Source organism: Archocentrus centrarchus, chromosome 16 (assembly GCF_007364275.1).
Source record: "Archocentrus centrarchus isolate MPI-CPG fArcCen1 chromosome 16, fArcCen1, whole genome shotgun sequence".
Taxonomy (NCBI): domain Eukaryota; kingdom Metazoa; phylum Chordata; class Actinopteri; order Cichliformes; family Cichlidae; genus Archocentrus; species Archocentrus centrarchus.
The window spans coordinates 30294379-30318277 of NC_044361.1; the positions used below are offsets into that span (position 1 = coordinate 30294379).

A 23899-nucleotide genomic window follows, 5' to 3' on the forward strand; every position below is an offset into this window, starting at 1 on the left:
GTTAGGTTCATACAGGCCTGTTCTCCATCTTAAAATGTATATTTGGCAACTCTGACTCACCAGCATCAAAGCTGAAATAATGACATTATTAAGATTTTTTTAATAAATTTTTTTCACATACATTATATCATACAAACTTACAATGAAAAAAAAAAAACAGCATCAACAGAAACAAAATAATTATTGCGGCCAATCATGAAAGACGGTGCATATTCCTGCCACACACAGCAGTAATGTTGCTGTTTCAGCTTCTTTTGGGTTATAAATGCTGGCTCTTTGCACATGATTATAAAAAAAAAGATTCAGTACAATGACTAAAAAAAAAGGAAAGAAAATGAAATGTTATGTAAAAAGTGTCATTGCAAAGCTCAACATAAGCAGATCATGACCAAAAAAAAAATGCTCTGTATTTTTTGTGCCTCTTCTTTGTAACAGTTACATGCAGGGCACGGTGAGTGTTTTATGTGCACATACATACCCAAGTGCAAACAATTTGCAGTGACTAACAAAATATGACTACGATACTAAACATATGTTCAGCTTTTCATGTTATTCTTTTCATTGTTACTTTTCATTTATAAAAAAATTGTCTAATTCTTTAAACTTTTCTTTTACAAAAAAAAATGTCCCACCTCCTTCGTAATCATTATATACAGTAAATGTTTAAGATGAACAAAGAAAGACAAACAACAGAGAAAGGTAACTGACACGTGAGGAAAGAAACATTCAAAATGCATAAAACTGCAGTTGGAAGAGCATTAAAACAGTAACTCCATTACACTTTTAAAATACAGACTGCAAGATTTATACACTAGACTGTATCAGTGTTCGGTGTCTTCTCTTCAGAGCACAATTTCTACCTGAAGTGACATTTTACTCATAGAAAAAATAAGAAATGGTTTGCAAAGTGACAAGCAGTTTGCACAGTAATAATAAAGGCACTCCATGAATAAAATCATTACGTATTTGGTTAGGGAAATCTTTGTGGTGGTTCATGCAAACAATTCAGCATCAAAACAAGATTTTGAACACCAGCGTCTGGATTAGAATCAAGTCAAGTAACTGACATCTTATAAAAAAATGACCTGAGGCAGTATGTGTTAGCCTGTGTTACCTATCTTGGTAATGACTTGTGGTTCTCGGTATAATAAAGAGTGAGTTGAGGGAAAGGTGGGATTATGGGAAATAATTGCTCTATAGGCTGCTGTGGCAGTCACGGCATAAGATTCTGTCACCATCAGGGAAAAAGCCAGCACCAACAAGCGAAACAGAGCACTGCGAGCAGGTGAAACACGGCTGATGCCACTGCCGATCTTCAAATGAGATGTACTTTCCTCCTCCGAAGCCTGGCACAGAAAAACAATGAGAAACAAACTGCTGAAAGTTGATAATCATGTGCGCAAACATACATACACATATATATACAGATAGAGAGAGAAAACAGAAAAATCTACATTAGGCAAAGTTAATCTGTTTTATAAGAGGTGATATTTGAGCCCAGTGATAAGTTTCAGGTTTTCATGGCATTTAACAATTTTTTGGGTTTTTTTTGGCCTTAAATTCTCTGTATGTACCCACTGTGGTTAAAGCCATAAGGTAGCACTAAAGGTAGCACAGCTTCAAATAAAGAGGGCACACAACATCATCAAGGACCGTACCCACCCACAGCACACACTGTTCACACTCCTGCCGTCTGGCAGACGTTACAGGAGTGTAAAAGCAAGAACAACCAGACTAAAAAACAGTTTCTATCCACAGGCCATCAGACTACTGAACCACTGACTGATTACCAAACTGTGATTACCTGCCTTTCTTTCATCTGTATATATCTGTATATATTGGACTTGCTTTATTATTTATTTATTTTTATTTTCTACTTTTACTTTCCTAATATACTAGTTCTTAAATTTTATTTTAACTTAGTTGCTTATTTCAATTGTTTGTAAAGCAGTCGCAAGTAAGAATTTCATTGCTCAGCATAACCACAGTGTTTTGCGGTGTACATGACAATAAACTTCTTGAATCTTGAATCTTCACAAGCCATGATAGTGCTGTATACACAGTGATGCAATCTTGCCTGTGATGGGTTTGCTGCAGGCCTCACACTTCTTGGCGTACAGGCTGCCAAAGCACTTGAGGCAGTAAGGGCTGTCGTCCCGGGAGGTGAAGTGCTGACCTGCCAGCTGCATCTTGCAGTTGGTGCACACAAAACACTCCTTATGCCACGGCTCATCACGATAGGTCACTCCACCTTTAGTCAGGGTCTTTAAAAAGAAAAGATCAACAGTCACGTGGGAATCCGGCACACTACTGCAGAGATGTAATCCAACTCATGTCTGCCGTGTGTTTTAAGTGTAGCAGTTTACCAGTTTCTCAAACTCTGCAAACAATGTGCCTTAATAACACAGCTAACAATGTGGCAGCTTTGCTGACCTTTTACAGCGTGTGCAGCGTGGAGCGAACTTGTCCTCGTAGCAGGGCACGCAGTAGTGCTCATCCTTGTCGGGAATGAAGGACTTTGAGCCAATTGGCTGTGCGCAGCTGTGACAGATGAAACAGCCCTCATGCCAAGTAGAACCAGCATACTCTAGTTTTCTTGTGCCTACAGTAACAGAGGAATGGAAAGAAAGCAAAGAGTCACAGACAGAAAAAGAGTGATGGAAAGAATGATTTTAAAAGTGCTAAGCTAGCATCATTTACATGTCTTTATAGGATAGTTAAGATCATTTTGCTATTTTTTTGTGGTTTTATTAAAATAGGAAATAAAACCGTTGAATTGCATGAAGACATATAAATCTTATTTTACATCATAATAACACAGGCCCCATACTTGTTTCCTACAAGTGAAAACTGGTGGCAGGCCTTAAAAGAAAAGGGATAATGCCATTTTCCCCTCAGTGTCCTCAACCAATTCATCTTATATCCCACGCCTGTTGAGTTTTTTATTATACTGGTTGGTTTATTCTACAGTGACGTAGTGGTTTGTGTTGTGCTGACATCTTGTATTACTGCTGTCTGCAGATGGCTAACGTTTCACTGCCTTAGGCAATATGCTGTGATGATCTCCAATCAAAGACACCAAAATCCCCTGCAAACCTTTCCAGATTATAAGCTGGTCTGAATTACTGTGGTTTGAGAAGGATAACATTAACTGTTAGGCATGCATATTTGACAGATATAATAAAATTGAACATGTTGAAATATAACTCAGTGCTATTTTCTCAATTTTTTTTTTTTGGAAGGGAGGAATTTCAAAAGAATGCAATAAGCTTAAACATTTTTTAAACATGCAGTGAGTTTATAACAAAGCAAAAAAAAAATATCTTCATGGAAAGCAATATTTGCCTAAATTAGGAATCATAAGAACCAAGTATTTAATTGAATTCACATACTCCTTTTAGCATTAATCTTTACAATTCAAAGCAACGCCTAAAGTATGCTTTCTGCACATAATCTAAAGTCAGCATGCTTTAAATTGTCTCTTGACTCTAAGGGCCTTCTTGCTCTTGCACCACAAACCACTGTGTACTCTGCTGCTACAGTGCACACTTACACAACTCTTTCAGAAACGGATCTCCCAAATATACAAGATGCAATCAAAAGTTTCCACTACCACACATTTGGTTGACGTTTGAATCAAGGTCATCTCCTTGAACAGCTATACACTGCCCCCAGTTCTCCTGCTAGGTTTTTGACTAGCTGCAGGCGTACATTTGTGATGCACACTGGATTTCCTCCAGGCTGTCAAAACAGCCACCCTTCAACTTCAAGTTGCAAGGAGCTAAAATTGTTGAGTGGGGTGAGAGGTGAGTGAAGATTGTGGCACCTTGTTGCACAATGACGTGTGCCGTAGTTCAGGTCATTTGCACACAACGACCTTGCTCATGCGTCAACGGACTGGCATGGCTATGCGTTGGTCCTATGCAGAGCCTTTGCACACCTTTGCAGACTGCCGGTGAAATTAAGTATTCAAACCAAAACAGCTGCAGCCACTGTGTGTTTTTTCATGCAGTTCTTTTGATCTTTGATGTTTTTTTACTTTTTTCATCCATCTGTCTCCCCTCCGTGGTGAATACTCCCTTTCCTGTTTAGTCCCACTTTTAAACCAATCAGCATTCAATCTATACAATAGCATCATCTCTGTTGAGCTATGTACTGTTCGTTTTTTTTTTTTTTTTTTGAGGACTGCACACAAGCGCATCTCTGTTGACTGCATATCCCAAATGCTTCACTCTGCATAGCTAAATACCTACGCAAACAGACACAAACATGGTACCATGAATCCCATTTTAGGACAGTAGAACTTGGCACTCACAGTCTGATCCTATGGGAAAAATTCACAGTGTGCCTGACCTGATGCACTGCTCTTAAGGCTTGGAAACTCCAGGCTCTTCTACTGGAAATACTCTGTGGTCTCCGGGTTCATAGTCGGAGACCCAGCACTCAACAGTGACAATCCTTGACATTAAAATGATATCACTTAGCTTAGGCCAAATTTAAATCACTTATAGTTTTTGGCTTTTCCAGGTGCAGTAGCAGAACTTCTTGATTGTTCCTTGTATGATTCTTTTGTTTGACAAATCAATTGTTCTATAACAAAAGATGCCATAGTTATAGTCCACACAACAATAGAGACGCTGATGGTGCCAAATGATTTTCAGTGATGAAGAGGACCATTGTCTGTGAATGTACAACATCTGGTTGACGATCTCTGGCAATGAAAGCATTTCAGTACTTTTATCAGAACAATCTTGCCAACCCAAGCGGCTTCTGTGGAATCAGTTTATACGGCTTTAGTGTAAACTGCTTTTCTCCTCAAGTCACCAACACTAAGCTCTAAGACTATCATTCAGCTATTACACAATGATAAGTATGCCTCTGTTTTGGAGGGTGTTTATGTTATCTGATGACAAAGGATGGTAAGTGGAAATACAGAAGTGCAGTTATTTGCAAGCAAGAAAGTGTCCCTGTAAACCTGTCTCACATAGTACTGAATAGAAAAGAAGAATAAGGGGGGAACACTGTAGTCTTCAGTGAATCATTTGCAGCTTTATGAGGGCTGCGTAAGCTGCTACAGGGGTGCTGGAATTTACAGATTTCCCTATCTCTTTTTACGATCAGTTTACTGCCAGCCTGCCAGTCATGAGGATCTAACTTAAAGACGTCAAGTAAAGCAGACTGTCAGTTACTCTCTAACTTTCACCCCTGGCTGGTGCACAGTTGTGGACACTTGTCTTTGCCTTTCTCATGTCCATCCTTTTTCAAGGTCCTCGCTTTTCCCTCTTTTTGTATCTGCTTTATTGTTTACTTTATACTTTTCATTTGACCCTGCTTTCTGGAGTTTCCCGTGTTATAGTCTTTTTCAAGTTAGATGGCTATATTTCAACTTTCAATTTGTATTAGTAAAGTGCCATAATTTTTGACACTGGGTTTTTATTTTAATTTCAGTCAACTCTTTCCTGCCAGCTCATGGTTTCAAATGTGCCAGAACTTTTTTTACTGCCATCAGAAGAATATTCCATAAACATACATGCACAAAAAAACTGTAATTAACTACAAGCCAAATTTAGACCAGAAACCTAGTTAACAGGCACATCTTATCTTCAAAGTCCCTCTGCACAGAAACCTACCTGGCATGACAATCTTGTCACAGGCTACACACTTGGAGGAGAATTCATTACAGTAGCAGTCATTGCAGAGCAGTGCATCATCCTGGCTAGTGAAGGGCTCATCTGCCAGAGAACGATCGCAGCGGAAGCAGCGGAAGCAGTGCTCATGATAATGCCGGTCTTCGTAGAAGAGTTCCTGGCAGCAGAACAAAGAAGACAACGGGGACACTGAAAGTCATTTCATACACTTACAAATCTGTCCAAGAATTAAACTGAATTGAATTATGATGCATTTCCTCCATAATATTTCTCTTCATATGTTTCAGAATTGCAATCATATAAAGGTGGCAACTAAGGGGATAATACAGGATGAGCAGAGAGGAGTGCTGGCCCGGGCTGGGTCAGATGTCTGTATATGCAGTAACAAGGAGGCTGCACATGTGTGCACTTATGTGTGTGCCTCTGATTTTAAAGGTCAGGCATGTGTAGTGAATTAACTGTATACAAGGCATTAAGCCAGGAAAATGCTGGCTTCATTTATCATTCACCACGCTCAAGGGTGTTGAAAACTGATTGGAATTTTTAGCTACGGAAACTAGCAAGCGCTGTGACATATCCCCACTCAGAAGACTCCGTTATGGAACATATTGGTTTTAAATGATCCACTTCGTGTTAGTGTTTTCCATTAAGAGAGGATTAAATTTGAACTTGATTGTGGGAAAGAGACAGACGTTCCCTCATGTTGCATTTTTTTACTATCTTAGGCAAAATTAGTTCATTGGCTTATGTGGACTTTGTGGGAATTGCCTGCATAATTGCACACTAAATTAGCCTTTACAGTGCCTTGCCACACAAAATATATAGAATACGCCTCATTTCCTATGAATTATGCATCATTAACATGACATAACTTCTGTTTTAGCCATTCAAAGCCATGTCAAAACATTGGAAAAATGACTTAAAGCTAACTGGATTAGTTCTTTGGTGTGGTTTATCTTTGTTTAAACAGTTAATGCAAAGTTCACACTGTGGAAAGAGATGCATCATATGTGGAATTAATTCCAAAAGGAAATTCTTTATATAAAATCACCATTTTATCTTTTTATGAAAATGAAATGAAAGAACCCGTTTCAGTTTCAATTCTATATGTATTCAACTTGTTACTCTTGCTGTGCAGCACATAGCTGATTACATGTCTAGTCATGTTAAAAGGGATGCCTTACCCTTGCGTCATGGCCAATCAGTTCTTTGCACTCGTCACATGTGTTCGAGAACAAGCTGTCATAGCAAGGGATGCAGTAGGGACTGTCATCAGACTGGATGTACTTGCGGCCATACAGGGATTCTTTGCAATGGTCACAGTCAAATCGGTCAGCCATTGTAATTCTCTGTAAAACAGAAGGGATGCATGTAGGTCAGCAATGAGTTTTAAAAAAAATGCTAAGAAATGCAAAAATAGAAGAGAACAATGAGCAGCAGAGGAAAAAAGATGGGAGTGTGCTGAAGCATGATTCAGTCACCTTTTCCATCACAGCAGCTGAACATCAGTGTAGACTTTCACTGCCAATATTTATGTTGTAAATACTTCAGCTTGTACCAGCAATTGCACTGAGCTCAAACAAAACACACAGCGCAAGTGGGAGCAAGTGGAAAGAGATGCAGGAAAGCAGTGAGAGAGCGAGTGAGAGGCAGTTCAAAATGCCTATTAACTTAACTAACATTAACATTACTGTGTGGTGAAAGTGTGGTAGGTGCAGAGGAAGAGTGAGCTTTCACTTGCTGTCTTTCAGTACAACACCTTCCTGTTTCTATGAACTATTTAAAATCTGCAAACTAAAGACTGAAACATCAAACTGAGCAACCTCTGCTGTGATTATGACAGAATGAAGTAGTACAATCCTTGCACAACGCGCGAAACATCATTCATGTCTGTAAATATTTATGAGGCAAGAATCTATTTGCGATTAAAGCATGGACCACAACAGACACAGAAATCTGTTGAAGCATTTTAAAGTGTGTTTGTGTGGGTGTCTGAACAAGACTGCTCAGCAAGTGGCTTCCTTTCAGGATAAGATGCAGCTACAATGTGTGCCTCTACAGATAATAGGAGGTATACTGTCTAAGAACATGGTTTCCGTTGTATGAAAGCCCCCTTGATCATGACTGAGCGAACAACAAACTGACAGAATAACATTGTGTGAGCATTGTGGTAACAGTATCAGGTTGCCAAAACATTACAGCATGGCTGGAGAAAAGCCCAATGATAAGTGATCCAGCTCTCTGGCAGGCTGTAGTGCTGGCTATTCATTCCCACCACCCAGTAATAACAATCATCGCTGATAAGATAATCAATCAAACTTCAAACTGGTCCTATGCTGCCTGTCTTACACCCACACACTCCTGCAAAAACACCCATGGGTCCATGCGCACAAGCACAATACACACAAATCACATGGGACGCATGCAAACACACACACTTACAGAAAAACACAGGGGGACACAGAAAAGAAAAGAACAAAGCCAAATCACACAGGATCCACCACCAAGAAAAGTCCTCTTATGCTATAACTCAGCAATGGGCGTTTTGGTAGCATAGTAATGCTTCCTGAAACTAAAGATACACTTTTACCTTTTTCAATGACCTTGAGATATAAAGTGTAAATGCTTGACAGCCTTGTGGCCATGTGTATATAAACACGCATACATCACCACACTGCCATGTCACTCTATTTAATGACTGAATGTCTTACATTCTGAGGGTTGTGGCAAAATTCAAAATAAGCAGCTGTGGTTGTGTCGTGCCATCAAGGTGCTGAATAAAGTATGTGTTTCAACACTACTTTATGCATATTTGATGTGCCATCCATCAGAAAAATTCCCGCGATGCTGCCATCGGCCCATGTAACCACAACGTCAAGATTAGATCAACAAAATATGGAGCTCAAAAGCAGCACTGCGACCTTAATATCATGTGCAGTGACAGGTAGGTACACAATGTGCTGCCTTTGCTTGCCAGGTAAAAGAACGGGATGAGGCATGACTCATAGAGCCAGGAAGTCAGTGCTGTGACGTGCGTTGTCAGATTTAATTTCCACAGCCAGTCATACACCTTTTTACTGCCTTTGTCAAATTCATACATATATTTAGTCTTCCAATTTATTTAACAAAAGGTATACAGAAGTAGTTAAAGAAAGTTTTTTTTTAGGTATGCAAAAATATGTCCTCTGATACCTTAGAGGGTACCAAAACATCTCAGGTACATCCCTTGCCTGGGCTGGGGAGGGATTGCTAAGCCTCAGATTTGTCTAAGATTTAGTTTGCCAACAATTAGGTTAGGGTTAAGTATCAAAAGAACTCTCTGGAGATGGACATTAGAAGTAATTGCAAAGTTTTCCAGAACCTACTACACATATATTGTATGTTACTTTGTTTCTTTGACTCACGGGTCTTTTAATGTTACAGTTTCAGTGATTTACTTCAAATACCAATGCAAAGCCTGAAATGAAGTTCTAATAGCAGACATTCACAGAGAAGGGCATGACGTCAGTGTACTGACCATGCAGTGATGGCTTAAGACATGACTGCATGCAGAAATTGCTGGCCGAGAGGAGAGGAGAGGAGAGGAGAGGAGAGGAGAGGAGAGAAGAGGAGAGAAGAGAGGAGAGAAGAGAAGAGAAGAGAAGAGAAGAGAGAGAAGAGAAGAGAACGAAGAGCAGAGAAGAGAAGAGAAGAGAAGAGAAGAGAAGAGAAGAGAGAGAAGAGAAGAGAAGAGAAGAGAAGAGAAGAGAAGAGAAGAGAAGAGAAGAGAAGCTACAGTGAACTCTAGTCTGGAAGCCGGGGGAGGGCTGCATATCTACTACTGTCTATATACTAGCTTTCTGGCAGAGGTCTATCACCTTCATGTCCAGTACTGAGTGACTAAGAGACCCACTCTGGGTTAATAATGTTCAAAAATACCACAAGTGTGACTGAATTCTTTCCCCTGGGAAAAGTGTGGGCTTTTCAGGGAAATCATCACTACAGCTACACAATCCCAGAAATATTGCCTGAAGTTTAATTATAGTGCTTCTTCACCAAGAGAGAATCTCTGTTTTACATAGACAATCTATAATATTCAAAGCAGTATTTATTGCAGCAGTGGGGTCAGTGAGCTTGACTCTGCAGGAATGTCAGTCATAGTTTCAAAATTGTGTTTCACACAGAATTGTGTTTGAGTGCTGACTCATCTGTTTTAAGAATGGCATTTATCACCAAAAAAGTCAAATCAAATGTTTTTATGTAAAATTAACTGCAAATTCATACTCTCCTGCACGCCCATGCAACTCTTTAGACTTATATGTTGTGTTGAAACGTGCTGCAAACAGACCTTCAGACTTGTTTTCATATATCAGTCTATAAGATAGTAGAGGAATGCCAAGGCTGCATTCTAGTAGTCATTACAGCCCTCCATGATTGGCAGGAGGTCAAGTTCAGGGTCAATTGTTAGACACCACAGAGCAACAGACCAATCCAAGCATGCAGACTGCACGCTGTTGCTGGGCAACATAGACATGGTTGGTCACTGAAGAGCTAGCAAACACCCTGTCCAGTCCGGTCCCACAGGCAGGCCTATTAATCCCCAGCCCAAACTTTGCTTACGCTCTGGTTAATTCTAAATGAACAGCCACACAGCCTACTGGGAACAAATGTGCCAGATCTGGCCCCCGCCCTGCAGCTTATCTGTAGAACATGTCTGTATGTTTTCCTTCTTTACCAAGGGCTAGACTAAGCACTCAACATCATGCTACACCAACTGAGGAAGGAGAACATCTTGACCACAGAAAGCAGATGGCTGTGTATTGCACAAGTTACTGCATGAGCTGCAGTATATAGTACTACTGTTAAATTTAGTCTGTCCATAAAGGGACAGTTGTGAGCAATAGTGTGCCTGTTTTTAGCCATTGCTAACTGCATGTTAATAGGGAAACAAAGCAATTTTCAGCAACAACAACAATGAGAAAAAAATATTATGAGAATATTATTAAACAGTCAATGGTGAAATGTCATATCTCAAACATAAAAAAGTCAGGAATGGTGCAGAAGTGCAGAAATGGTGCAAGTGGGTGTACCCAGATAAGACAGCATGACAAATGGAGGAAATTGCATTGCAGCCCATCTGTGGCACTTTGGCAGCGGATTTTAAAATGGTTTTATTTAATGCCAAGTTGGAAATTAAACAAAAGTTGTGGCTGTGCTGTAATATGAGGTGTGCATGCAATAAAATAGTTGAGCAGAAGCCATTTAAGTATAAGAGCAACTGCTGTATTTATTATTGTAGGTCTGTGTTTATAGGTCGGTTGTGACAAATGTGCTTTTAAATCCAAGTGGATACTTGAAAAGTGTGGATTTTATTGTGGATAGTAAGGCCTGATTCACTCAATCACTTTAACTGTCTCGATCTTTTGGCAGCAGAAAGTCTCACAAACTAGAGGATGGAGTGTGTTTTGTGCAGATCACCTTCAAGTACACAGCAGTTTCCTTCTGTAAAGGTTCCAGCGATTGTGATGAAGTGGAATAGAAATAAAGCGCAAAAAGGAAAAAAGATGGTAAGCAAAGATTGTGACATTAAGAGCAAAATGCACCCTGGAGAAGGAACTTAAACTTATGACAAGTCTTAAATTAAATTAGATGAAAAGTGAAACAGCTGCATCTGGATCAGGGTTATAATAGTTTTGGATTTTACATTATAGTTTAGTTTTAGTTAGTTTTACTTTTTTTTTCTCTAATTCAGTTAGTTTTAATTAGTTTTCAGAGTGGTTTTGCTCGTTTTTATTAGTTTTTATTTTTGGTTCCATGCTTAGTTTCAGTTAGTTTCAGTATTAGTTTTAGTATTTTCATACCTGATCAGGTGCAAGATTCAAGGCGCAAAAGTGACTATTGTGTAATGAAAACTTGACAAAAGATACAGTTTAAAGAAATATAGTCAACCAACTGTTCACAAGACATGCTAAATGTGTGTAATATTAAGGACACACATGAACATCAGCAAGGAGAAACAAAGAAAAACATGAACTCCCAAACTCAATAAATTCTACAATAAACTTCACAATAAACTTCAGCATCAGTGCAGCAGATTAATAACGCCTACATGTGGTGTTAAACAAAAACAAACTCTTTGAAGGAGTCAAAGGTCAAATCCAGCTGCATCCTGATGTTCTCACCACCTGAAGCTGCTTCTGTTTTGGAGCTAGCTTGGTTAGATGCTGCTAATTAAACCTGCAGGGTCTTTGTATATAACCTACGGAAGTGTCCGACCTCATGTCCGCATTTATGCTTGTGTAGCTGGATTGTGTGTGTTAATTACCTTGTGGTCGTGTGCAGGTGTTTGTACTCAAAGAACCTCCATACGGGACTCTGCCGCTTTCTCTGCAGACCGCAGCAATTACTTTGCGGACCAGCGCGGTGAGCGCACGCACATGCGCACTCACACAGTTGTCCTGTGGCGCTCCCAGCTTAAACTCGGAGAGCGGAAACAATGATTTCATATCAATCCACAAGGCTTAAAAAAAACCCCCCAAAAAACAAGTAAATGAAAGTCAGTTTATATCGATAATTTCAGTTAGTTTTAGTTAGTTTTGTAAACTCACAATTCAGTTTTAATTAGTTATCGTTTTTTCCTTTTAATTATAGTTTTTATTTATTTCAGTTAACGACAATGTTTTTTCAATTTCAGTTTTCGTTATTTCGTTCGTTTTCGTTAACTATAATAACCCTGATCTGGATAAACAGATACCATCACGCTGTGTCCTGTCTGCTGCCTGGACACCTTCCAGACACAGTAAAGCTCCTTGGCTGGCTTTGAGATGGGGAAAAAGTACAGTACACTTAAGTATATCATTTTAGAGTCCGGTTGAGCATATCAAAAATAAAACTCATATCAAAAACACACGTCTGTGTGTCTATCCAGTGGCCACTTGAAAAGAGCCTGGTGGAGATGCTGTTTGAGTTTATTCATTCCAGCGACTCATGACCATGGAGGAATTTTATTATGCCGACTGATGCAGGCAAAGGCATGAATTGCACAATTAAGATTTTTTTTAATGGGTTAGAACTTAGGTTTATGGCACAGTGTCACATGGACTACATACATGGTTTCCTTTCAAGGGACTGGCAACTAAGGTTAGACCTTCTGGGAAAATTTTCCAAATCCACATAATCTCTAAGACAAGTCACTCAGCAAACTAAATCCCATCAGCATGACTGTTTTTATGAGGATCATTGAAAGTGGTCAGAAATATTTAGGTCACAATAAAACAAACACAGAGTTGGACACTGATATATATTTGTTAAATTAGTCAGTTGTTTGGTACGCTGTTCCTGTTGGCTTTCACTAGATCAGATAAATAAAGTCCAGCAATCAAAAGGACACACTGAGGCAACGGCTCTTATCACAGGAAGAAAGGGAAATTGCTCATGAATGAGAGATAATGTTGCAGCTCTATTCAAAGACAGATGTGCTTATTTAAACGCGTACAAGGGCTAGTTCTGGAAATACAAAAAAACACTTTAATTCCACTGTTAAGCAACAACTTGGCTTACTTAAAAGTAACAGAAAATCTACCACAATGCACTGCCAGTTTAGTTAGATATCCCACTGTTTAGTGTAGAAATTATACAGACTCTTAGAAAGAAATTCAAACTGCAATCTCTGCAATAAACTCTGCAGGCATCAGAGTTTATTTGATGGGGTCGGCACCCAGCCACTGTTAAGATGCTATTGGCTCTGCTAGATGTGTTGTCATTTTTGCACTCTCCATCTTTCATTGGAGGATATCTTAGGCCACCCACATTCTCAGTCTTAGATGAGCATACAGATAGAAAGATATAGAGAGAAAGCTTTCATCTGCTGAGTTCCTTTGAGCAACAGTAATGAGAAAGAGGGGAGTAGGGCAGAGGGGAGTAGACAAGGTTTGGTGAAGGGTCATCTGAGACTGCTCTTCTGCGGCGGCCTGGGTCAGACTTGACGACAGAGTATAGGCTACAGGACCAGACACTGGAAGGCTAACCTGTTATTGTCTCTGAGCATTTAAACACCGCCTGGTGTGGAGTGGGAGGCGACAGAAGGCTCAAATTAAAGCCAACATCATAAACATAAAGGAAGAAAATGACTACCTGTAGCAGAAAATGTCACCATGGCCTTTGTAATTTGTCCATTCTTGGCAACTTTTAATGACCATGCAAGTGTGGGGATATGACTTGATGTCTTTTAATATTAGCCTTCAGTCTGTTGTGTGGTGCACAAAGCAGCATTAGGGAAAAGCTACAAGTGAATATTGGCTGGCTTGAAAGAACCGTACCTCAAACCTTCTGGAGTCGTTCATTAAAAGGATCTGACACAATGATTTATGTGTGTACAAAAGATAAACAAAAGCCCAGCACATCCTGCACTGACGTTAATTTAGCTACACTTAAAACATACATTTTTCATAGCCTGACAGTCATTTGGCAAACTGAGACTTGAGGGTACGTGTTAGCTAGAGGGCCTCCGCGCGCACATGGATCGCAAAGCTCTGTGAAGAAGAGCCCAGCTGAAAATGCGATTGTCACACATCATCTCTTCCTTTCCAGAAGCCCATCTCAATCCGAGTGTTCCACAATATCCCACCAACACCAAACAATAACATTACAATTACTTTAAATCATATAGTACTGTCCCAACCGCCATGAGGGAAAGTTTGGAAGTGAACTGAATCTGAATTTATTTTTATATCACTGTGTGCAGATGGTCAAAAGGCTACATTTTTGGCTCACATTTGTCTCCCTTTGAAGAAAAAAAAATGCTGCCATACATTAGTGCCTCACATCTGGTTTGCATTGGGGGAACTATGCAGTTAACTCCTGTGTGCCAGTGGAGGTTTTGGAGAGTCACTGCTTTGAGAATGCAAGAAAAGTTGCTTTTTTTTCTTTCTTTCTCTGTGCTGGTATTTGCCGGTAAATGTTTAGATGACAGGAGGAAAACTAGAACGGGAGTGAGGACAGAGAAAGAAAATCGTAAAAGCTAGCAGGAAAAAAAAAAGAAAAGCTGACAGTCTGCTAGTTAATCTTTGAATATATTTAAGGTGGAAGACTGTGGTGAGAGGAGAGGAAATTAAGAAATTCAGAAACAGCAGGGTTGAAAAGAATGTGTGATAAACAGTCAATTCACAACAAACAATAAAAAATGTGATTCCTGCAGAAAACAAAGCCACCAAAAAAAAAAAAAAAAAAAAGGGGGAAGCCAATAAAGGTGCTGAAAAGAGTCCACTTTTCTGGAAGTCTTCCTCCTGCTTTGAGGTGGATGCTAGTTTTAGAATAAATATAGTGAATGGAGTTGTTCTAAGCCTTCTGTATAGCTTTATGAGAGGATTTAGCATGGCTGTGTTTTTCTTTGAAGAAACACAGCCATTAATCCCAGGAACTCTGTTTCTCCAAAGTTTCCCATGGCAGATTTGTGCTCAAACATGGCAAGTCACTGTCCAGCTATCTTCACATCCTCCCTGCCATCCCCAACCCTGTGATCCAAAGGATAGGTAATCCCTTTGAAATTTGAATCCTTCACAGTTCAGTGGAAAACCATTTCAGTCACCTGCTTCGTCATTGCTGAGGATTGTGCATAAAGTTTGAATAAATGTATTCCCATTTTCAAACGCCCCACTTTACACATCTATTCAGCATGGCCAGTCTCCATTCAGAGCTAAGCACAGAAATATGCTTAGTGAGGTCAGGGCACTTCCACATGCAAGCTGGGTGATTCAGTTATGGGTCTGCAAGCCCCATGAGCCCCCATACAGCCTTTGGCCTTGATCTGAGCAGCTGTACACCAGGAGTAATCATTCTTATTATACTTTTTTACAGTTCCTTTAGAGTCTGTCTGAAAGGACCATGCATAGTTGATGCACTGTAGCACAGTTTTCAGTACAATGAAATAAGGAATTTTAACTGCCATTTCAAGGTAGAGTTATACCTCTGAAACAAAACATAAAATGAATTAACATGTACACACACATTTGTACGTCTGTCTCTGAGAGGACACTGCTCAACCCTAAACGTTATGATTCTAACCTCAACCCTAAAATCAAGCCTTGCTGTGATTGTGAGGCTATTGGCTACTCCACCACTTCATCCTACTTATAATGTTATCCAATACTGTTTCAAATGCAAAATTATTTAATTATGCACTTCTATTCTGTCTATATTTAAAGTATACTTGATAAGCATAACCAAAAAGGTGAGAAAGCCCAGTAGGCATGATAATAATTTTGACTTAAACATGTTCAGACTACTGCTGCTTATACACTGATTTTGTGGCTATTAGTCACACAGAGAGACTAAAGGTTAAAGGCCAGTTTCCCAGACGTGGATTAAGCCTAGTCCCAGACTCAAAAACAAACAAAAAAATTCTATGAAAATCTCCAATGATAAAGTTTGTAGTCTAAGACTAGGCTTAATTCATGGCTGGGAAGCCAGCCCTAAGGGTTACTGTGAACCAAGAGACACAAAATGGCTCTTATAGACTCTTGGCCATTCCCAGGTGGTCTGCTGTTGCTGAGTCAGTACAACTAGCCAGGATATCAAGGAACTAGGCTAGAGTTTCACAGGCCGCACACTGAGCGATCTGTGCATGCCACACACAACTGTTCAGTATAGACTCACAAGTGCAAGCAATTACTTTTAACTCATTCAGACTTGCGGCTCGTGTCTGCAGTGATGACACCTGACCCTGAGGTTAATACCAAGGCAAGGAGGCTGTTTAATCTTTCTTTGTTCAAACGTTCATCCAAACATCCCCAGACATGAATATTCAGCAATCTGTAATAAGCAGGTGGATGTTTTCACTGACTGAACACACAGGGATTGCATGGGTTTCATTGCATTCTTGACAACAGCTGCACAAATTATGCGTCATAACCACAGCAGACCAAATGATTCACCTCTCTCCCCTTTTGACACTGTTACCCTGAAAAGATGGGTTCATATTTTCGAAAGAGCATTACAGTGGGTAAGAAAAGTGAGAGTAAACATGCCAGATGTGAACTGGCTTAAAAATGATTTCCAGTACATGTAGCCATTCTTTCCCTTTTCAGACACATTTCCATGGCAACTAGTAAACAGTGCCCTCATTCCCTAGTACCATAAACCTCTTGGCAGTGACGTTTAGCTCATCCTGCACACTGCTGCCTGAGGGCTGAACCCAGGGTTTTAATAGGAATGGTGTGGCAATGTGAAAATTCAAGTGTTATGCCATCCGGAAACAGAGACTCTGGACTTCCTCACTATTTCAAGGGTGAAGCCTGTAATGCAAGTGTATTATTTTCCAGTCATAATACAAACAAACAACACCCCCCCCCCCCCCCCCCCCCCCCAAAAAAAAAAAAAAAACATATTGTCTACTTCCTTTACTCTGGTATTTGGTCTGAGAATCATATTCAGGTTCATCTCCTACTGGCCAATGACCCCTTTGACTCGCATGGGGTTGATAACAATGAGAAGTCTACAACAGTATGCACACACACACACACACACACACACACCCACACACACACTGCCTCTTCCTGTTACACCAAACAAAGAAATCTCTGGGACTTCTCAGAAAGATGTTCACATACATTTTGCAAACACACAGTCACAATGGAAAGCAGGCGTATTATGTCTAAACACAGTGAAACAGTCCCGCGGAAGGACAAGGCGTTTTTACACACACACCTAATGCATGCACACACAAAACACACAAAGCTGAGGGTAGAGCGTAGAAAGATCAAACAAAAAATAAACACTGCAACCAAAACAGGGGGCAATAAGTGGCATGAAGAGTGGAGTGAGCAGCTGCATACACACACCCACAGTTTGTTTAACTTCCTTTGTGGGGACTTCCTGTTGAGTGTAATTATCTCTCATATGTATGATCCCCAGCTTTCTGCTCACATAATGAAGCTGATAGGGTCAAACAACCTAATGCCTTAAGGAATGACTTTCAAACACAGTGGGAAGATCTTGGTTATAACAATCTAAACATGTTGAGTAAATGATGAATTCACACTAGGCTGACAAAGAGGCCCCTCTTAGACCCGGACCCTCACCAGCAGATCAGAAGATGGAAGCCTTACTTAGTCAAACAATGATGTAATTGGTGGTGAGACTACTGTAAAGTGAGATTTAAAGTGCAAAGGACGATAAAAATCAGTTTCCATTCAGACTTGACTTGAGATAGCATAAATTTCCCTTCATATTTCTGCATACTGATGCAAAAAAAAGCAGAGCTGTGTAGGAACATATCTCTTGTGACCCACTTTTTATGATCCAGAGATCAGCCGCCTCCTTTTCCTCTTTGTCAGTCTCCCTGTTTGCTTTAACCTTTAAATAGGTTTCCTAGGGCCAAGTCGTGTGACTGATGTCCTGACAGCACGATTTTGCTTGGTAGAAACAAACAAACAAACAAAAAAACACACTGATGATTGGCTACAAAACCAGGAAGTGCATATATGATTGTACACTAGTGGAGGTTAGTGACCTAGAGGTCATGTATCCCCCTTGCCTTGCTGCCAGGAGAATGTCTTAGCTCTGAAATGCAGCAGGTAGGCTCTGTGACTGCAATGAGCTCACTTCAAAAGGTGTCCATAAATCATGCTGACATGCATCCAGGACTGCCTCCACCGCTCGTCTCCCCACGCCCCTCAGTTGCTCACACACCTACCCTTTCCCCTCTTTCTCTACTGCCATTAAGCATAACTTCAGACGATGAGTCTTTGCACATTACCAGTTCTTACCATTTATTTGTGTTATAATTTGAGCTTTTGCAGGCACTCACAAGGCCAAAAAGCATATGTACATTAACTTAATTGTGTAGTTACCTGGGGATATATATATATATATATATATATATATATATATATATATATAAACAGCAGCTCCTGTGATACACAATACAGCCCAATGGATTTATCTGAGATTGTTTTAAGTCCCGAGATGAGCTACAAGTTCAGAAATCCTCGCTTGTTTCTTGACTTTGCCAGAAGAAGAAGCTGCAATCCGTCAGGTCCTTATCTTAGCGTGTCACACACTGGGATCTCTTTATCATGCAGCCATGCAAAACACCATTCATCTTCCCCACCTAATTCATTATCAGTGATAAAATGCAAAGACCCAGCTGCAGTTGTTAAATGGAGAGACGATGTGAAAACAGGTGCTTTGGTAAACACTGATAGCATTGGTGAATTATGTTGCTTCCGAAGCAGGCCTGTCTATCTCTTTCAATCTATTAACCAGAGCTCTCACCCGACTCTTGTGCGACCTTATTCGGCTTTTTTCCTGCTTCTCTTTCCTATATAGGTGAATTCTTGGCTTAGAAGGATTTGGGAACTGTGCAGAACACAAAACAGACACAAAGTGAGAAGTTAGCTGAAGCCACAAGGATTGCATCATGGTTTCACAGCCTCTTCATCAATCAAATAAAATGTAAATTTAAGTTTCGCTAAGTGTAAATGATGAGGGTGTATGGGTCTACCTTCACAATTGGACATGCAGGATCTAGCGGTACATGTAGATAAAGTTTAAAAGCTACATGGAACAAAGTGCTGTGCAGAGGTATTGTAATAATCCAAAGCCTAAAGACGTGTGTCCAGTGAGCTTGATCGTGGCATGCCTTCTGATACTACAGGACACTTTTCCTCCATTTGTTCTTCAGCAATCATTAAACCTTAAACAGTTTCCACTCACCAGCGTTGAGAAAGCGTGCGATGAGGGACGGGGGTTTTTAAGGGGGGTGGAATACTTCCACAGTGAAGTCATGGCGCTTGTGTCATTGGCCCTCTGCTTTGCTTTGCTCACCGTCTGGCCTGAATTTTACCCATTGATCTAATTTCCATTGCCAACACTGGATGTGGTTCTGTTTGAAGCTGAATGTTTAGGCCCATTAAAGCACTGACAGAATTGCAAACGTATGGTGGACCTTAGGACAAGTAAAGAAAACAGCTTCGTGATGTTTGTCAGACTGTATGAATATAGAAGACTTGTGAGCAGTGTTCAGCAGGGTGGAAGAAGGTGAGACCTGACAGGGTCTTAACCATACCTTGTAGGTCTTTAGGTTACTTTCTAGGGTCTTTATGTTACTATATAAAGCGCCTTGACTTAACTGTTGTGGTGGAATGGTGCCATATAAATGAAACTGGACAGACATGAATTGACGTGAACAACAGTTTCTGTTTCTGTGCTCCTATAAATTAATTTGAAAAACATTTAAATGATCTTTTCTTAGATCACAAGTATCACCTCTTCTTATAGTCAAAATAAGAAAGAAATTAATCCATTAAAAATGATTTTTTTGTGTGTAATATATGTGAGCAGAGGATCAGAAAAGCTTATATCCATTTATGTACAATCTGCATGTGTTGCTGGGACCTATTATCATATATCCAGCACACATGTTTTAACCACATAGTAGAATATCTCAGCTTCAAAATCTGATATGTCTTCATACTATTTTCCATTAACCATAGGGTTTAAGTGATTTGCATATCACTGCAAGTCAGCATCCAATTTCTTTAAAACCAGGTTGTAATGTTGTGTCAGAGAAATGTTATATTTGCACTGTGCTGCTGCTAATGTGGTCAAACACCATCTCCGTAGGTGGTTTGGCCCACTGCCCAGGCCGTATACAGTATATCAAGCTGCTAGTTGTAACACGGACCTGTATCTGTCACATAATTACTACAACATCACAGAGGCAGCTTTATTTCTAGGCATATGGGAAGAGAACAACACAATGTCTCTTAGAATGCTCAGATAAGACAGCAAACACACTGCATGGTTATCTGTGAGAAGTGAAATCTACTTACTGAGCGCTTATAAGGGGAGGTTTTTTGGTTTTTTTTGTGATGTTCCAGAAGATAAAATGCTTTGAGTGGCACGGAAAAAAAGACATTTCCACAGACACAAAAACATATTTCTGCAAGGCTTCAACAATGAGATCCAGACATCTATAATTTTTCCCCATCAAATTAAATTAAATTGCTGCAAAAGCACTCCAAGGTACTATTCTTCAAATTCATTTTGCCAGATGTGTATTGATGTACCACATGCTCTATTTTGTGTGCCCTTTAAAGCTTTTCCAGCTCTGGCAGGACAACCAGTCATCATATGACTATATCTTGGATTTTTTTCTTGGATTTATATATATATATATATATATATGTATGCAAGAATAATTGCACCACAGCACAATATTTCTTCAACAGACATTAATAAATACAGGATAAAAGTAAATATCTGAAAATGTATGTAAAATTACTCATTGTTTTCCCAAATGTGTGCTCATTTAAGCTTCTAAAATACCCATACAACAGATATTTCTTAGTGTAAATTTCTTAGCAAAATTTCTTAGTAAAAACATATGGTATTGTATGTGTGTGGTATTGCTACAGACCTGATGGTATCCAGTCCCAGGTGATTATGCTAAATACCAGTCAAAGTAAAACAACACCTAATTTTCTGGTGCTGCGCAACTTTGAATGATTACAAATTGTGCTAAAAGTAAATGATCTTCTTCACTACAAACATCCCGAGCTCAATGCAAATGCACTTTCAAACAAGGTAGTATTTCACTGTAATGATAACACTGCATTACTTTTCAGCACTTTTAGTGCATAGTTGAGAGATGCTGCCAGATGCATCGCTGGACACCCAACATGTTCTTTTGCTTGTTTGCATTTTTGAAATAAGAGTAAATAGCTGTGGAAATTATTGCAAATTAATAGAAATTTCTCCAAGATGGAGAGGTGGTGCAGAGACTATAATATAAACAGTAGGAACTTGCATTTGTCTTTGATTACACCTTTCTGTAACAGCCCTTTGATAAATGCATGTGCTTACCTCTCCTATCCATCTCATCCTTTCACTCTCGCTTTTCACTTCAGCTAAAGAAGCCACAAAATCCCTTCCCAGTTCTGTTACTCGCTCCTCTCGTACATCACCGTCATCTTCTCATAGAGAAGCTAACGTCCTTTTATAGCCAGACGAAGGCCACTTTCTGCCATTTATGGCTCCTCCAAGGCACTGAATGAGGGCCAGTCAGTATCCAATGAAGGTGAGAGAAGACAGAGAAGCAAGGGAGGCCAAAAAACATCCTGCCCTCTTTGTACACCTATTCAATGCATCGTTGACAGGTTTAAAATTAGTGCCAAATGCTACCCAACCAGTGGTGAGTGCACTCTCCTCGGGCACAACTGTCATATACAGCACAATTTAGTGACTGACATAAATCCGCACTTCTGTATATGCAGCAAGCCTGGCTTGTCTCAGCCTGTTTCCTCTGCAGAGACTATTGTCTCTGCCACACACCCATAGAGATGAAAGTGAAATGGTAGAAAAGTATGCATGTGTGTATGCCTGTAAATACAAGTGTGCAAAAGGCATAAAAGACGTATGATGGAGAAAGATGGAGCAAGATACTCTGGCTAAAGAGTCGCATTCTTGATCACTTGCTAGTTTCATCATGCGGAGCAGACGTTTTCACAGTGTTTATGCTAAGCAAGGGAAACGCTCTCTCTTACAGCTTCACTCCAAATAAACAGAGCTGCATTTATCACAGACAAGATAATACACTTCTGAACATGTAGCAGCTTTTCACACAGGCCATTGTGTAACTTCCCCGGAGTTCATTCCTGGGAGACAGTTGTGCAACACAGCAAACATTCGTGAACATTCAAATAAAAAATGTGCACATGCTAAACAGCTTGCCTCACACCCAAACTCTATTGACGGCACTTCCTCTGTTGTGATGTCACAGTCTGGGTTCATTCTTTGCAGATGTGAGAGCCAACCCTATAAAGCATTTGGGAAGCAATCAACACCAGTGTAGTTGGGATTGTGGCAAACTGAAGTTACAGCCAAATAAAGACACAACTAGCACTGCAGCATGGGGTAAAGGTGAGATACAGTAGTGCCGTGGTGGAATAAATAGTGCAGGTATACAGAGCCAAGCTCTAATTACCTCTCCAAGACATCTGTTATGAGAACAGAGGCCTGCTAGTGTGTTGCTCAGGAGAAATTCTTTGTTAACAGCCCACTCTCTCTGGGGGTTACAGTGTTTTGAAAGGTGGCATTTTAAGCCGCAGGCACTGTTGCCTTGTTTGATGCCTGCTGTGCATCACTGCGTGGTTGAGGACTGCTTGCCACATGCTTTCAAATTATTACCTAATTAAGCCAATGTACAAGACCATCCAATGGGAAGGATGATGGCATTGCTGCTCACAAAAAACAAAAACCCTGTTCTAGGTAGGCTGGTGATTGCCACTAGATTAATGTAGATATAGTAGTCCAATTAAAAGATATCTTAGTGAGTAGGATCAGGGTTTCAATCCACATGACATCTAAAAGTAACTGATACACCAATTTCATGATCACTGGAAGTAAGTGGATCAATAATTCCCTCATGATATTATCCAGAAGTATCTCTCTCTGTTATTCCACATATAAAGAGTGTGGTATTACAATATGAAGTGTAAGCATTGGTTCCTTATTCTTTCTCCTAGTAGACATATGAGGATGGAATAACATCTTATTACCTTGGATCTTGGAGAAATTCTCCTTACTCGACATTCCTCTCCTCGAGTACGTCCATTAACCATAGGTTATCCTATGATTTAGCCACAGCCCAACATAACCATTAGTTATATGAATTTATAACACACATCTTATTACCAGTTATATAAAAGCCCTGCAATTTGTCCACAGACTTTAAATTTGTGCTTTCCTCTCAGTCCTCCCTTCTCCCTTTTCTTGATGGGACTTGCAACTATTCTTCCTCTTTGTAGAAATCTACAATTTTCCCAGGACAGCATAGTTTATGGGTGCCAATTTATTAAGCAACCGGCACATTATGCAATTCCTGCACACCTTTTGGCAAAGTTTCACTGAACCCACAGCAGACGTGAGGGAGTTCCAAGAAAATAAGGACAGGAACAAACTGAGCCAAGTTAGATGGATGATGGAGGAATCTGTAACGGCTACAAGTTTTACATAACAATCCTTTCATCAAATTCTGTTCATCGGTTGACACATGATCCTACCTTCTTCCCTTTAGGTAAGGGTGCAGGGAAAGAGTCATGACTGACTCACGCATTTCTTCAGCGCAGGACTGAATGTGATGACGCAGCATTGAATCGACAGGATTTCTGCACCCAAACAACATCTGTTTCATGTGAGACATGGAAACACTGATAAGGTAGAAACAGTTTCCATAAATTCAATGTGCAATAAATTTATAGGACACGTGGAAA

General features: G+C 40.0%; 1 protein-coding gene across 1 annotated transcript; it reads right to left on the bottom strand.

Annotated features, from left to right (window-relative positions):
* Positions 1–728: 728 nt before the first annotated feature.
* Positions 729–21707, bottom strand: LOC115794997 (four and a half LIM domains protein 3-like). The gene is made up of 7 exons (XM_030750734.1): positions 21492–21707; positions 6833–6997; positions 5631–5805; positions 2434–2602; position 2380; positions 2078–2264; positions 729–1346 (listed from the first exon to the last, which is right to left on the bottom strand). The coding sequence occupies exons 1-7, from the start codon at positions 21507–21509 to the stop codon at positions 1195–1197; spliced, it is 867 nt and encodes a 288-aa protein (XP_030606594.1). The 5' UTR covers positions 21510–21707; the 3' UTR covers positions 729–1194.
* Positions 21708–23899: the final 2192 nt, after the last annotated feature.